This window comes from Oncorhynchus clarkii, chromosome 6 (genome assembly GCF_045791955.1).
Source record: "Oncorhynchus clarkii lewisi isolate Uvic-CL-2024 chromosome 6, UVic_Ocla_1.0, whole genome shotgun sequence".
Lineage (NCBI taxonomy): Eukaryota > Metazoa > Chordata > Actinopteri > Salmoniformes > Salmonidae > Oncorhynchus > Oncorhynchus clarkii.
Window position 1 is genome coordinate 49,497,932 of NC_092152.1, and position 17,500 is coordinate 49,515,431.

At 43.2% G+C, this 17,500-nt stretch overlaps 2 protein-coding genes across 2 annotated transcripts in view; one reads left to right on the forward strand and one right to left on the reverse strand.

Moving 5' to 3' along the window:
* The window catches only part of LOC139411262 (chromaffin granule amine transporter-like), a 46,692-nt gene that overhangs the window by 16,675 nt on the left and 12,517 nt on the right, over positions 1-17,500 (forward strand). The gene's annotated exons all lie outside the window — the stretch shown is intronic.
* LOC139411265 (dickkopf-related protein 4-like) lies at positions 3,975-11,011 on the reverse strand. Its single transcript, XM_071157327.1, has 4 exons — positions 10,877-11,011; positions 10,620-10,739; positions 7,994-8,075; positions 3,975-7,883 (listed from the first exon to the last, which is right to left on the reverse strand). The coding sequence occupies exons 1-4, from the start codon at positions 11,009-11,011 to the stop codon at positions 7,582-7,584; spliced, it is 639 nt and encodes a 212-aa protein (XP_071013428.1). The 3' UTR covers positions 3,975-7,581.

Sequence of the window (17,500 nt, forward strand, 5' to 3'; positions counted from 1 at the left end):
AAACGACCAGGAAGCCTGTAAAAACAGGCAGAGTTAATCAATAAATCAATCAATCAAATGTATTTATAAAGCCATTTTTACATCAGGAGATGTCACAAAGTGCTATACAGAAATCCAGTCTATATAATTTACAATAGGCCAGCATAGCTGAAATACTGATCAACATGAACACTCGTAAGAAATAAAGGTGTGAAATAATGGTGAGACGTAATTTTACATTAAAGAAAGTACTTGGAGCCTTAAGCCTAATAAAGGTACCCAGCCGCTCTACAGTGCATGCAACCTCCTATCCGAATGCTTGAAAAAACAATACAAGGTAATAAAATTGGGTTTGAGGTTGGGTGATTGTGGAGGCCAAGCCATCAGATGCAGCAATCCATCACTCTCCTTCTTGGTTAAATAGCCCTTGCACAGCCTGGAGGTGTGTTGGGTCATTGTCCTGTTGAAAAATAAATGATAGTCCCACTAAGTGCAAACCAGATGGGATGGTGTATCGCTGCAGAATGCTGTGGTAGCCATGCTGCTTTTGTGTGCCTTGAATTCTAAAAGAAATCACAGACTGTGTCACCAGCAATGCACCCCCACACCATCTCTTTGCTTATTTGAGCTGTTCTTGCCATAATATGGACTTGGTCTTTTACCAAATAGGGCTATCTTCTGTATACCAACCCTACCTTGTCACAACACAACTGATTGGCTCAAACACATTAAGAAGGAAAGAAATTCCACAAATGAACTTTTAACAAAGCACACCTGTTAATTGAAATACATTCTAGGTGACTACTTCATGAAACTGGTTGAGAGAATGCCCAAGGGGGTGCAAAGCGGTCATCATGCAAAGGGTGGCTACTTTTAAGAATCTCAAATATAAAATATTGTTGGATTTGTTTAACACTTTATTGGTAACTACATGATTCCATATGTGTTATTTCATAGTTTTGATGTCTTCACTATTATTCTACAATGTAGAACATAGTCAAATAAAGAAAAACCTTAATGAGTAGGTGTGTCCAAACTGTTGAGTGGTACTGTACGGTACTGTACTGTATGGGGTAGTGTGTGTAAGGCCAGTGACAAAAAAATCTAAATTTAATGCATTTTAAATTCAGGCTGTAACAACAACATTTTGAAAAAGTCAAGGGGTATGAATACTTTCTGAAGGCACTGTATGGCCTCCTCCTTGTCAGTTCTCTCACAGACAGGGGTCCTGGGATGGACAGCTTGCACAGCTTCCCCACGTACGGCGTTGGATCAAGGGTGACCTCGTTGAGGAGGAGATTCAGGAGCCCATCTACATAGCCTGTAATATTTTTGAAAAGGGACACTTTGTTAAATGGGTAGTGTCGTGTCTTTGGCATCATTAAAACTAAAGACTTATTTATCAAATAACTCTCTGTAATTATTATTGCGCGATTAAACTGATTAATCATGTAACTGTAATTAACTAGGAAGTCAGGGCACCAAGGAATATATTCAGATTATAAAGTTATAATTTTCCTAATATAACTTTCAGATATTTTCATATCTGATCAATTAGTCTTTGAATGTATGAATTATTTTTTACCTCACATCAGTCTCATTCCAAACGTCGTAAATTGTTGGTTATCTGCACGAACCCAGTGTTCACTATGAGTCGTCCATACATCAATTGTCTTAAAATCATTTATTTACTAACTAAGTAATTCACAGAAATGCATCACACAAACAAACAAATTAGATATGTTTACAAAGAAATGATAGGGGGATGTTCCCTAGTGGGCTAAACCGGCATGGCGGCTTGTTAGACAGTGATAATTATACCAATTGAAATGCTAATCCTTTGCACATGAACGGTCATTCATTCAGAAACAATTGCAATCAATATATACAGTGGGGAGAACAAGTATTTGATACACTGACGATTTTGCAGGTTTTCCCACTTACAAAGCATGTAGAGGTCTGTAATTTTTATCATAGGTACACTTCAACTGTGAGAGACGAATATAAAACATAAATCCAGAAAATCACATTGTATGATTTTTAAGTAATTAATTTGCATTTTATTGCATGACATAAGTATTTGATACATCAGAAAAACAGAACTTAATATTTGGTACAGAAACCTTTGTTTGCAATTACAGAGATCATACGTTTCCTGTAGTTCTTGACCAGGTTTGCACACACTGCAGCAGGGAATTTGGCTCACTCCTCCATACAGACCTTCTCCGGATCCTTTACGTTTCGGCGCTGTCGCTGGGCAATACGGAATTTCAGCTCCCTCCAAAGATGTTCTATTGGGTTCAGGTCTGGAGACTGGCTAGGCCACTCCAGGACCTTGAGATGCTTCTTACGGAGCCACTCCTTAGTTGCCCTGGCTGTGTGTTTCGGGTCGTTGTCATGCTGGAAGACCCAGCCACGACCTATCTTCAATGCTCTTACTGAGGGAAGGAGGTTGTTGGCCAAGATCTCGCAATACATGGCCCCATCCATCCTCCCCTCAATATGGTGCAGTCATCTTGTCCCCTTTGCAGAAAAGCATCCCCAAAGAATGATGTTTCCACCTCCATGCTTCACGGTTGGGATGGTGTTCTTGGGGTTGTACTCATCCTTCTTCTTCCTCCAAACACGGCGAGTGGAGTTTAGACCAAAAAGCTCTATTTTTGTCTCATCAGACCACATGACCTTCTCCCATTCCTCCTCTGGATCATCCAGATGGTCATTGGAAAACTTCAGACGGGCCTGGACATGCGCTTGCTTGAGCAGGGGGACCTTGCGTGCGCTGCAGGATTTTAATCCATGACGGCGTAGTGTGTTCCTAATGGTTTTCTTTGAGACTGTGGTCCCAGCTCTCTTCAGGTCATTGACCAGGTCCTGCCGTGTAGTTCTGTGCTGATCCCTCACCTTCCTCATGATCCTTGATGCCCGACGAGGGTGATTGACCGTCATCTTGAACTTCTTGCATTTTCTAATAATTGCGCCAACAGTTGTTGCCTTCTCACCAAGCTGCTTACCTATTGTCCTGTAGCCCATCCCAGCCTTGTGCAGGTCTACAATTTTATCCCTGATGTCCTTACAGCGCTCTCTGGTCTTGGCGATTGTGGAGAGGTTGGAGTCTGTTTGATTGAGTGTGTGGACAGGTGTCTTTTATACAGGTAACGAGTTCAAACAGGTGCAGTTAATACAGGTAAGTAGTGGAGAACAGGAGGGATTCTTAAAGAAAAACTAACAGGTTTGTGAGAGCCGGAATTCTTACTGGTTGGTAGGTGATCAAATACTTATGTCATGCAAAAAAATGCAAATTAATTACTTAAAAATCATACAATGTGATTTTCTCGATTTTTGTTTTAGAGTGTACAGTTGAAGTTTACCTATTATAAAAATGACAGACCTCTACATGCTTTATAAGTAGGAAAACCTGCAAAATCGTCAGTGTATCAAATACTTGTTCTCCCCACTGTATATGATAAACAGAGAGTAGCAGTGGCGTAAAAGAGGGGTTGGTGGATGGTGGGTGGTAGACACAATGCAGATAGTCCGGGTATCCAATGTGTGGGGGCACCGATTAGTCGGGCTAATTGAGGTAGTATGTTCATGAATGTATAGTTAAAGTGTCTATGCATATATGATAAACATAGAGTAGCAGCAGCGTAAAAGAGGGGTTGGGGGGGCACAATGCAAATAGTCCGGGTAGCCATTTGGTTACCTGTTCAGGGGCCTTATAGCCTGGGGGTAAAAGCTGTTAAGAAGCCTTTTGGTCCTAGACTTGGTGCTCCGGTACCACTTGCCATGCAAGTGAAGAGAACAGTCAATGACTAGGTTGCCTGTGGTCAGTGACAATTTTTAGAGCCTTCCTCTGACACCGCCTGGTGTAGAGGTCCTGGATGGCAGGCAACTTAGCCCCAGTGATGTACTGGGCCGTACGCACTACCCTCTGTCGTGCCTTGTGGTCAGAGACCGAGCAGTTGCCGTACCAGGCAGTGATGCAACATGTCAGGATGCTCTCGATGTTGCAGCTGTAGAACCTTTTGAGGATCTGAGGACCCATGCCAAATCTTTTTAGTTTCCTGAGGGGGAATGGGCTTTGTCGTGCCCTCTTCATGACTGTCTTGGTGTGTTTGGACCGTTCTAGTTTCTTGGTGATGTGGACACAAAGGAACTTGAAGCTCTCAACCTGCTCCACTACAGCCCCGTCGATGAGAATGGGGGCGTTCTCGGTCCTCCTTTTCCTGTAGTCCACAATCATCTTCTTAGTCTTGGTTACGTTGAGGGATAGGTTGTTATTTTTGCACCATCCGGCCAGGTCTCTGACCTCCTCCCTATAGGCTGTCTTGTCATTGTTGTGTGATCAGGCCTACCACTGTTGTCGTCTGCAAACTACATAATAATAATGGTGTTGGAGTCGTGCCTAGCCACGCTGTCGTGGGTGAACAGGGAGTACAGGAGGGGACTGAGCATGCACCCCGAGGGGCTCCAGTGTTGAGGATCAGTGTGGCAGATGTGTTGCTACCTACCGTCACCACCTGGGGGCAGCCCATCACGAAGTCCAGGATCCAGTTGCAGAGGGAGGTGTTTAGTACCAGGGTCCTTAGCTTAGCGATGAGCTTTGAGGTATGGTGTTGAACGCTGAACTGTAGTCAATTAATATCATTCTCATGTAGGTGTTCCTTTTGTCCAGGTGGGAAAGGGCAGTGTTGAGTGCAATGGAGATTGCATCATCTGTGGACCTGCTGGGGCGCTATTCAAATTGGAATGGGTCTAGGGTTTCTGGGATAATGGTGTTGATGTGAGCCATTACCAGCCTTTGAAAGTGAGTGCTACAGGTCTGTTGTCATTTAGGCAGGTTGCCTTAGTGTTCTTGGGCACATGGACTATGGTGGTCTGCTTGAAACATGTTGGTATTAGACTCAATCAGGGACATGTTGAAAATGTCAGTGAAGACAGCTGCCAGTTGGTCAGAACATGCCCGTTGCACACGTCCTGATAATCCATCTGGCCCCGCGGCCGTGTGAATGTTGACCCGTTTAAAGGTCTTACTTGCGGCTGTGCGGCTGTGCTTCCCTTTGTCGTCTGTAATAGTTTGCAAGCCCTGCCACATCCGACGAGCGCCGGAGCCGGTGTAGTACGATTCCATTTTAGCCCTGATTTGGTGCTTTGCCTGTTTGATGGTTAGTCGGAGGGCATAGCGGGATTTCTTATAAGCTCCCGGGTTAGATCCCGTACCTTGAAAGCGGCAACTCTACCTTTTAGCTCAGTGCGAATGTTGCCTGTAATCCATGGCCTCTGGTTAGGGTATGTACATGCAGTCACTGTGGGGACGACGTCCTCGATGCGCTTATTGATAAAGTCAGTGACTGATGTGGTGTGCTCCTCAATTCAATCAGAAGAATCCCGGAACATGTTCCAGTCTGTGATGGCAAAACAGTCCTGTAGTTTAGCATCTGCTTCATCTGACCACTTTTTTATAGACGAGTCACTGGTGCATCCTGTTTTAATTTTTACTTGTAAGCAGGAATCAGGAGGATAAAATTGTGGTCAGATTTACCAAATGGAGGGCGAGGGAGAGCTTTGTTCGCATCTCTGTGTGTGGAGTACAGGTGATCTAGAATTTTTTTTCCCTCTGGTTGCGCATTTAACATGTTTAAAGATTAGGTAAGGTAAAACTGATTTAAGTTTCCCTGCAATTCCCTGTATCCTTGGTATCGCCTGCTTCCTGAATCCCAGTGTTTAATGCTGTGTTAGTCGAAACTAGGAAACTCAGACATTTCAGATTTGCTAACTGGTTGAACATGGCATGTGTGTGACTACAACCAGTTAACAAGTCAGAGTTTCCAGAGTTTCCTAGTTCCGGCTAGCATGTGAACACGGCATCACACTGGGCGATAGCTGATTAACGCTAAACTTTGTTCTCTTACATTGAGGCGGAGTTGAGTTTTGATAATGGGTTCGCAGGATTCACTAGCAACATTGAGCCACCAGTCGAATCTTCTAAAAATGTAAATTCTGAAAACGCTTACCGGTACCTATGTTTGTCTTGTACAACTAAGGCCCTTCCGCAGGGTGCTGAAATTCATACTTTTAATAAAAACTTTTAGCAAATACAACACCTGACTTTTTCCTCGTTGCTCGTACTATGTAAACTGAGATTCAATTGGCTCCGTGCTATCCGGGATCGTTGGGACACCCCTACACCATTGAAGTTGGCATCATTGGTTATGGTTAGGGTTATGGTTAGCGTTAAGATTAGGGTAAGGCGAAGGGTTTAAGGTAGGGACGTCGCAAGGTTTCCGGATAGCACGCACCCAATTGAATCTCACCTTATGTAGTAAGAGCAATGAGGAAAACGTCAATGGTTGTATAAATTTCAGCACCCAGCATTTTGAGAATTTACATTTTTAGAAGAATCAACTGATGGTGGCTCAATGCTGTTACTAGCAAATCCCACGGCCAGTTATCAAAACTCAACTCCACCTTGAAATAAGGGAACAGAGTTGAGCGTTCCTCAGCTAGGGGAGAGGGGACCTGCAACTTTATGATGGAACTTTATCAATGTGCTAACTACTGTAATTATTTTATACTTGGGTCAACCTACTTTCAACTGGTTTCATCCAAATATCATCCAATTTGATTAAAATAAATATGATTTTCCAAAGCTATCTTATAGCCAGCCGTACCATTGAAGGTTATATTGAAAGCACAATCACAATCATTTGAGGAAATTGCAGTTTATTTTTTATTTCACAATTCATTTTCATTACACAAATAACATTTTGATCTTAGGATCAATAATGTCACAGCTGTTTTCCTAAAAAAGTGAAGTGCCACTCATGCACACCAGCTCTACATGAACAGTACAGGCTACAGGCTATAAAATGTTATGTTCTTCACCGTGTGAGTCATAGAAATTACGATCTTGCGTTCGGGCCTTTCCGGCAGTCTTCGTGGTTTTTATATGCGGGAACATAAGTTGTGTAATTGTAAACAACAAAGATTTTTTTCTAGTTAGAACTAATGTATATTAGTTAATATACAGCACCAACTACATTAATATCTGACAATATGTGCTACCTGGCCTTTAAAGTACAGCATTTTGCCACATGGGGTTTTGTGCTAACCCCACTTTTAGATTCTGATCGGTCACTGACTGGACTGGCTATTTTCTATTTAGGCCCAAGAGTCCCTGTTGGAGCAGGTCCAGACTGAATCGATGACATTAAACTATTTTGAAACGGTCAGTGTGGATTCCAGGCTACAAAAGCCTAGCTTCTGGTCCTTTTCAAATATTGTCAATTTGTTGCTTATAATCTTCATCCAATAGATGGCACTAGTGGACATTGTGATGATGAGGTCTGGACCATTTGAGAGGTGGTACCAGATGCCATTAAATTCAAGGAAGTTATGAAATGTGAGGATTTGTCTTTTAAAGATGAATAAGATTAGGTGAGGGGCTCAAATAAAAACAAAGAGTAGACCACCGGAGCTTGTATGGAATGAAATATACATTTACAAAAGCTTAACTTGCATTTAGCCTTTAACATTTTAAACAAAGAATGTTACAAAAGTAGTTTATTGAGTCAAAAGTTTTGAGTGAAAGAAAGGCTTAAGTCATCCACATCTTCTCTCAGCCATACGCCTCTTGCCTGAGTGTCTAGCACTCCTCCCGTTCTCTCTCAGTTTAGGTTGACAAACTCCTTGGTTTTTGGGGCTTTCAGCATGGACACTACAGATTAGCCCGGGTGCACAGTTGCAGCGGTCAAGATTCCTCCGCTGTTTAGAGCGTCCTCCTCGCAGGAGGCAGGTATCTCCCTCCTTTGGGATGGGTTGACATCTTTTCACTTTTAAATAGCGGACGCAGCACAGTCCTGCCTCACAGTCTTCAGAGCGCACGCATGTGGCCTTCTCTGCAACTGGAGAGGGAACAGGACAGTTAATACCACACTCAGATATGCAGAGCTGCAAGAGTTGGAGGCAGCACACACAGTTTGGGACCAGGCTTTCCTTTTCCAAGCTTTCTTACCTTTCCTTGAGTTGTCGTCATCATCATGAGCCTCTATTTCTTTACTCTGGTTCTTTTTCTGAGATCCATTGCAGGTATTTGTCTGTGTAGATATAGGAACTACATTACCACTTACACATGACAGTCAGCAGCACAATTAAAGTATGTTATGTTAGCATTTCAGTTTAAAAGGGCAATCTGTGATTTGTACATTTTGGACTTTTGAAATCACGATATAGTAATTTATTCTTGAAGACAGTGGAGGCTGCTGAGGGGAAGATGGCTCATAATAATAGCTGGAACGGCGCTAATGGAATGGCATCACACACATAGAAACCATGTGTTTGATGCCATTCCACTAATGCCCCTCCAGCCATTACCACAAACCCGTCTTCCCAAATGAAGGTGCCACCAACCTCCTGTGCTTGAAGAATATAACATAAATGCATCCTGAATTTAGTTCAACTGTCATACCCCATCAGAACCCAAAACATAAGCTTGTTTTATTTACTCTATTGTTTGTAAACAATGCAATTGTTAACAAACACTGTGAAGCCTCAACATGGTTAAAACTATACATTTGGCGCAGCGGTCTAAGGCACTGCATAGCAGTGCTAGAGGCGTCACTACAGATCCAGGTTCAATCCCGGGCTGTGTTGCAACCGGCCGCAACCGGGAGACCCATGAGGCGGCACACAATTGACCCAGCATCGTCCGAGATAGGGGAGGGTTTGGCCTGCTGGGATGTCCTTGTCCCACTGCGCTCTAGCGACTCCTTGTGGTGGCCAGGCACATATACACTGACTTTGGTTGCCAGCTGTACAGTGTTTGGTGGGCTGGCTTCGGTGTTAAGTGCGTCAAGAAGCATTGCGGCTTGGCGGGGTCGGGTTTTGGAGGACGCATGGCTCTTGACTTTCGCCTCTCCCGAGTCCGTACGGGAGTTGCAGTGATGGGACAAGACTGTAATTACCAATTGGATACCACGAAATTGGGAGCAAAAAAGGTAAAATAAAGAAATATACACACATTATATATATATATATATATATAAATATATATATGAATGAGAGAGAGAGAGAGAGATCATCTCATGGATGTCAGTACTTGCATATAGCTTTGTCTATGAATTTGAGAGAAGTTACATTTATCTTTCAACTGCAGATTGCCGCTTTATGTTATTAATTAAGAGGTAATTTGGCACATAAGGTCACACCATAAACAGTGAGTTCCAAAAGTATTGGGGCAGTAGCTAGGTTTCCATCGAATTGGTGACAGATTTTCATGTGAATATTCTAAAATCTGCATAAAAACAATATGCTAATTCTCCCTCCAGAGATGTTTTCCCATCAAATTGACTTGTTCCTGCTAAAAGTGTTCCTGCTAAAAGGCTGTGCGTGGTGACATAGTGCACATAAAAATACCTCCCATGTACCGAATTAAAAATACAAGTTAAAGGGGTTTCCATTGCATCTTCAACTCTGCTGATGGTTTCCTCACAAAATAAATGATGTCATATAGCGAGTGTGCCAACTCTGGATTTGGCACGTGCGCTCTAGCCAACAGCGCGCAGATACATGTATAGACTACATGATGAGATTATTATGGACAAAAGAGCTGATTCTTTTTATTTTGTCGAATGGCAGCCAAGCATCAATGATCATCATGGGGCGGCAGGAAGCCTAGTGGTTAGAGCGTTCTGCCAGTAACCGAAAGGTTACTTGATTGTATCGCTGAGCTGACAAGGTCAAATCTGTTAACCCACTGTTATTAGGCCGTAATTGTAAATAAGAATTTGTTCTCAACTGATTTGCCAAATTAAATATAGCTTATATAAAAAAATATATATAAAATAAAAAATGTCACTAGAATAACACCCTTGTTATTTATTGGAATATAGCATCAAGCTCATCACCTTGCACTTTCACCACCCTGTGAATTTCATCATAACTTTTCATCTGTAGCCTAATAAACTACACACTTTCCCGACGAATGATGGTTATTATAGCAATATTTGCACATAAAATCATTTCCACAAACGTTTCTGGCATAATTTATTTCATTGACACAAATTGGACTCATTGTCTAGCGTGAATGTTATTTTTCCATCAAGCATGTTATATCTGACATGTTCTTTAATCGCATAAAACGCTTGGAAGGAAAACTAGCTAATGAAATGTTTTGTTGTTATGGCTCTGTTCTCCAGCCCTTTTGAAATTATACAATAGTTAAGATGTTAAAGTGCAAACTGTCAGATTTCATTTGAGGGTATTTTCATCCATATCGGGTGAACCATTTAGAAATTACAAATTGTTTTTGTACATATTCATTTTAGGGTACCAAAAGTATAGGGACAAATTCACCTTTGTGTATTGCAGTATTCAAAAGATAGTATTTGGTCCCATATTACTAGCTTTCAACTATTACATCAAGCTTTTGAGTTATCCTTTTTTGGGGTGGTATGATATTTATGCCTCACTTATCGTTACTCACGATTCATTCAGGACTACCCGTAATCATGTTAATATCCACATTTATGTAGAAGTGTTTAGAAACATATTATATTATTTAAGAATTAATTTGACTACCCAGTGATAACATTCTCAGATCCCTTCTTTCTTATCTCTCTCTCACACACTATAGCACTCACCGCTGACAGACTGCGTTCTTGATCAGGTAAAGCTGTCCTGTGACGGCGAGAAGATGTATCTGCCCTGCGACGTGTGTTCACATTATTCTGTACATACACCGTTCCACTGTGCGGGTCCACCTGTATTACGAAGAAAAGCATTGGCCTAATTCAATCTGAAAAAAGAGACACTTGAATGACACTTGAATCACTTGAATCCACACAGCTGCAAAACGTAGCCTAAGCATCACTGGTCAATCCACTGCAGGTGCTCTCACCTGTTCCAATGAATCCATCGCTTCTTTAGAGGATCCGATTAAATTGGAGTCGAGGCTGCGCACAAAACAATGAGAACACATGAAAAGCAAAGCGATCGTAGGTGTCCACATTGTTGACCAAACAAAATGACACATAATATCCAGCCGTTGTAAATAGCAAAATCTCTAATACAGAAGACGAACCCACTTTTCTCTGAGCAGAGCAGGTGTATCCTGGTACTTATAACCCTACACCGGCCCACCCGCACATTGTAAAGCTTCTACTTCTTTCATTGCACACCAAAACCCACACCAATCCCTCCTCCCAACACACAGAGGCTCTTTGAAATGTATTTTTAATAAATAAGAAATATTCTTTGAACAAACCGCATCAGTCGACATGGATGAGAGCTACATCCTGGCCGACCGGAACATATGGTAAGCTGCTCTCTTTAGAACTAGACTAGTTTAGGCTATAGGGGGAAATGTCGTAAAATGAAGAATTGTCAACCGTTTGATGGTCTGAGATCCCTATCTATCACTCCTGTAATAATAATAATTAGGATATTAACTGTCTAAAATAACGTAGTAGGCTATAATAAATGTGTTACCGCCACCTTATTTTGATATTTCCCTATTCTCTAAGTAGGCTACTTGACTCTGAAATGATTTTTAAAAACTAAGGGTGTTAAACACCTTCGTCCTGTGTACCTTTTCCTTGCCCAATTGCTTAATCTTTTTTGTTAGATACAAATCAAACATGTCAAAGTGAGGGCAGGTATTTACGAGATCAGAGGACTGATATGAGGGGTTGATTCTGTCAAATTTGTTTTTACAAATGTTAATGATATATTAGTCTACTTTTCATGATGTTAAATTAATATATTGAATAATCTATATCATCAGGCGATATATTGAATCATATATGACACTGTGACTGCACCCATTGGGAATCTCCTCCCTGCACAAATTGTCTTATTTCAAAGGCTCGAGCTAGAGGGATGCATTTGGGAGCTGCGGGTCCCGAGTCCGACAGAGATCATTGCGGCGCGGTAGGCATTTTTCATGCTGCGGTTGGGAGCGGACGGTCAGACAGATTACTTTGTTTTGTCCGGGAGATTATTTGGAAACGGCCAAATTTTTGGTTTGCGTTAGTTTAGGCCTAACTTTGTCGTATTCTTCATAAACTATCAGAATTCGCTGCTTCGGGTGATGTAGCTTACCTCTCCTCTCCTAGTTGGGCGTCTGAGATCAGGTGCGACTAGTATATGTGTGTTCTCAATAAATAGAGTAGGCTGTCTATGAATGTCACGTGGCAGTTATCTTTCCAAGGAAATTAAATGTGATTAGACTATAGTTAACTACAGTCAGTGTCTGTAAATAAATATTGATAATGGAAAGAAGTGTAGGGAGGTGCAACCATTGAGTGATGGTGCAATCAAAAAATGACAATCATTGAAAAGGAAAAGGCGCAACGAGCATAGGCAACTATGGTGAGCGAGCATTGCGCCTATTCTATTTCAATAAATATTGATTCACCCCTTCATTTCTCTCTGTCTGCAGAGGTTGGCGGTTCTAGACCATTTCAACTGGGGGTGCCAAGCTGGGGCCAGTTATACTGTAAGAGGAGCCAGTTACATTAGACGTTATTGTTGTCATATCGTTGTCTTCACCGCATTGCAGGCATTAGCAGGCAAAAGACCATGTTCATAATCATTCAACAATTTATTTGCATTTTCTGTCTAATAACAGATGTAAAAAAAGAAAAATAGCAAAAATGATTAAGAAATTATTATTTCATACTCCACATTTAGGGAGGCCACAAGGGGGTCCAAAATTGTTGTGACAGGGGCACTGCCCCCCCCCCCCCCAGAACCGCTAGTGGTCTGCAAATAGTCCTCCTAGATGTTATCCTTTGTTCTATATGCAAAACTTAGCTCAATAGAAATTGCAAGTGTCCGCTGTCATCATTCTTGCTGCTTCAAGTTTAGTTGCCATAAGTGCAGGGTCAGGTGTTCATGTGGTCTGACCCCTGGACTTTTTCAACATTTTGTTAGGTTACAGCCGTATTCTTTTTCACCCTTTTTCACTCATCAATCTACACACAATAGCCCATAATGACCAAGCAAAAACAAGTTTATATTAGTATTCAGACTCTTTACTCGGTACTTTGGTGAAGCACCTTTGACATTGATTACAGTTCAGAGTCTTCTTGAGTATGATGATACAAGCTTGGCACACCTGTATTTGGGGAGTTTCTCCCATTATTCTCTACAGATCCTCTCAAGCTCTGTAAGATTGGATCGGGAGCATCGCTGTACAGCTATTTTCAGGTCTCTCCAGAGATGTTCAATCGGGTTCAAGTCCGGGCTCTGGCTGGGCCTCTCAAGGACATTCATAGACTTGTCCCCAAGCCACTCCTGCATTGTCTTGGCTATGTCCTTAGGGTCGTTGTCCTGTTGGAAAGTGAACCTTCGCCCAAGTCTGAGGTCCTGAGAACTCGGGAGAAGGTTTTCATCAATGGATCTCTCTGTACTATTTCTCTGTTCATCTTTCCCTCGATCCTGACTAGTCTCCCAGTCCCTACTGTTGAAAAACATTCCCACAGCACGATACTGTCGCCACGATGCTTCACCGTAGGCATGGTGCCAGGTTTTCTCCAGACGTGATGCTTGACATTCAGGCCAAAGAGATCAATCTTGGTCAGACCAGAGAATCTTGAGAGACCTTAAGGTGCCTTTTGGCAAATGACAATCGGGCTGTCATGTGCCTTTTACTGAGGAGTGGCTTCTGTCTGGCCACTCTACCATAAACGCCTGATTGATGGAGTGCTGCAGAGATAATTGTCCTTCTGGAAGGTTCTCGCATCTCCACAGAGGAACTCTGGACCAAGGCCCTTCTCCCCTGTTTCTCTGTTTGGCCAGGCGGCCAGTTCTAGGACGAGTCGTAGTGGTTCAAAACTTCTTCCATTTAAGAATGATGGAGGCCATTGTGTTCTTGGGGACTTTCAATAATGCAGAAATGTTTTGGTACCCTTCCCCAGGTCTGTGCTTTGACACAATCCTGGGACTGAACACCTCCCTCTGCAACTGGATCTGGACTTCTTGATCTGGACGTCCCCAGGTGGTGAGGGTAGGCAACAACCCCTCTGCCACGCTGACCCTCAACACGGGGGCTCCTAAGGTGTTTGTGCTTAGTCCCCTCCTGTACGCACAATTGCGTAACCACACACGACTCCAACACCATCATCAAATTTGCTGACGACTCAACGGTGGTAGGCCTGATCACAGATGGTGTTGAGACAGCCTACAGGGAGGAGTTCAGAGACTTGGCAGTGTGGTGCCAGGACAACAGCCAAGGAGCTGATTGTGGACTGCAGGAAAAAGCGAGAAGAGCACACCCCCATCCACATTGACGGAGCTGTAGTGGAGTGGGTTGAGAGCTTGAAGTTTGTTGGTGTCCACATCACTAAGGACTTAACATGGTCCACACACACCCTCACAGTCATGAAGAAGGCACAACAGCACCTCTTTGACCTCAGGAGGCTGAAAAAATTTGGCATGGGTCATTGGATACTCAAAATGTTCTACAGCTGAACCATCGAGAACATCTTGACTGGCTGCATCACCGCTTGGTATGGCAATACAACACCATCAACATAAAAGCGCTACAGAGGTTGGTGCGGACAGCCCAGTACATCACTGGGGCCAACCTCCCTGCCATCCAGGTCCTCTATATCAGGTGGTCGGAGGAAGGCTTGCATTTATTTTTATTTTTTTATTAAAACTTCAGCCACCCAGCCAAAGACTGGAGCATCAGCTCTCGGACCAACAGGCTCAGAGACAGCTTCTACCCCCAAGCCATAAGACTGCTAAATAGTTCATTCAATTGTTGCCCAGACTATCTGCATTGACCCTATCTTGCACTTACTTTATGCACCCTCACAAGACTATATATAAACTATATGTATACTCACTTACACACATTATACTGACACTCTCACACAAACCCCACACATCAGCCTCCCGAGTGGTGCCACTACAGCCTAGGGTTCAACCCCAGGCTGTGTTACCGCTGGTCTTGCCTTTATGTAAATGTTTACCTCAAATACCTAGTACTCTGCACAGTGATATGGTACTGGTAGTCCATGTATATAGCTTAATTATTGTGCATTTTATTCCTCTTTTGTTAAATTGAATCGTGGGCGGGGGACTGTGGATCTGTCTCAAATCATATCAAATCAAATTTTATTAGTCACATGCGCCAGATACAACAGGTGTAGTAGACCTTAGTGAAATTCTTACTTACAAGTCCCTAACCAACAAAGGAGTTAAAAAAATAAGAATAAGAATAAGAAATAAAATGAACAAGTAATTAAAGAGCAGAAGTAAAATAACAGTAGCGAGACTCTGTACAAGGGGTACCGGTACAGAGTCAATGTGCGGGGGCACCGGTTAGTTGAGGTAATTGAGGTAATATGTACATGTAGGTAGAGTTATTAAAGTGACTATGCATAGCTAATAACAGAGAGTAGCAGCGGCGTAAAAGAGGGGGTTAGGGGGGCGCAATGCAAATAGTCTGGGTAGCCATTTTATGAGATGTTCAGGAGTCTTATGGTTTGGGGGTAGAAGCTGTTTAGAAGCCTCTTGCACATAGACTTGGCGCTCCAGTACCATTTGCTGTGCGGTAGCAGAGAGGACAGTCTATGACTAGGGTGGCTGGAGTCTTTGACAATTGTTAGGGCCTTCCTCTGACATCGCCTGGTATAGAGGTCCTGGATGGCAGGAAGCTTGGCCCCAGTGATGCACTGGGCCGTGCGCACTACCCTTTGTAGTGCCTCGCGGTCGGAGGCCAAGCAGTTGCCATACCAGGTAGGGATGCAACCAGCTGTGATGCAGCCATATAACCTTTAGAGGATCTGAGGACTCATGCCAAATCTCTTCAGTCTCCTGAGGGGGAATAGGTTTTGTCGTGCCCTCTTCACAACTGTCTTAGTGTGCTAGGACCATGATAGTTTCTTGGGGATGTGGACATCAAGGAACTTGAAGCTCTCAACTTGCTCCACTAAAGCCCCGTCGATGAGAATGGGGGCGTGCTCGGTCCTCCTTTTCCTGTAGTCCACAATCATCTCCTTAGTCTTGATCACGTTGAGGGAGAACCACATGGCCAGGTCTCTGACTTCCTCCCTATAGGCTATCTCACCATTGTCGGTGATCAGGCCTACCACTGTTGTGTCATCGACAAACTTAATGATGGTGTTGGAGTCGTGCCTGGCCGTGCAGTCATGAGTGAACAGGGAGTACAGGACGGGACTGAGTACGCACCTCTGAGGGGCCCCTGTGTTGAGGATCAGCATGGCGGATGTGTTGTTACCTACCCTTCCCACTTGTGGGTGGTCCGTCAGGTAGTCCAGGATCCAAATGCAGAGGGAGGTGTTTAGTCCCAGGGTCCTTAGCTTGTTGATGAGCTTTGAGGGCACTATGGTGTTGAACGCTGAGCTGTAGTCAATGAACAGCATTCTCACATAGGTGTTCATTTTGTCCAGGTGGGAAAGGGCAGTGTGGAGTGCAATAGAGATTGCATCATCTGTGGATTTGTTAGGGCGGTATGCAAATTGGTCTAGGGTTTCTGGGATGATGGTGTTGATGTGAGCCATGACCGGCCTTTCAAAGCACTTCATGTATACAGGCGTGAGTGCTACGGGTCGGTAGTCATTTAGGCAGGTTACCTTAGTGTTCTTGGGCACAATGACGTCATTGATGCACTTATTGATGAAGCCAATGACTGATGTGGTGTACTCCTCAATGCCATCGAAAGAATCCCGGAACATATTCCAGTCTGTGCTAGCAAAACAGTCCTGTAGCTAAGCATTTGCTCACATTTCTGTGTGTGGAGTAAATGTGGTCTAGAGTTTTTTCCCTCTTGATGCACATTTAAGGTGTTGATAGAAATTTGGTAAAACGGATTTAAGTTTCCCTGAATTAAAGTCCCCAGCCATTAGGAGAGCCGCCTCTGGATGAGAGTTTTCCTGTTTGCTTATGGCGGAATACATCTCATTGAGTGCTGTCTTAGTGCCAGCATCAGTCTGTGGTGGTATGTAGACCGCTACGAAAAATACAGATAAAAACACTCTAGGTAAATAATGTAGTCTACAAATTATAATGAGATTATCATGAGATACTCTATCTCAGGTGAGCAAAACCTCTGAGACTTCCTCAGATATTGTGCACCAGCTGTTGTTTACAAATATACAAAGTCCGACCCCCCCTTGTCTTACCAGACGATGATGTTGTTTTATCCTGCTGATACAGCGTATAACCTAACCAGCCAGTGTTGATAATGTCGTCGTTCAGCCACGACTCCGTGAAGCATAAGATGTTACAGTTTTTAATGTCCCGTTGGTAGTTTAATCTTCCTCGTAGGTCGTCAATTTTATTTTCCAATGATTGCATGTTAGCTAGTAGAACGGAAGGCAGTGGGTGTTTATTCGATTGCCTACGAATTCTCAGAAGGCATCCCGATCTCTGTCCTCTATTTCTGCATCTTTTCTTCACGCAAATGATGGGGATTTGGGCCTGTTCCCGGGAAAGCAATATGTCCTTCACGTCGGGCTCGTCGGACTCGTTAATGGAAAAAAAATATTCT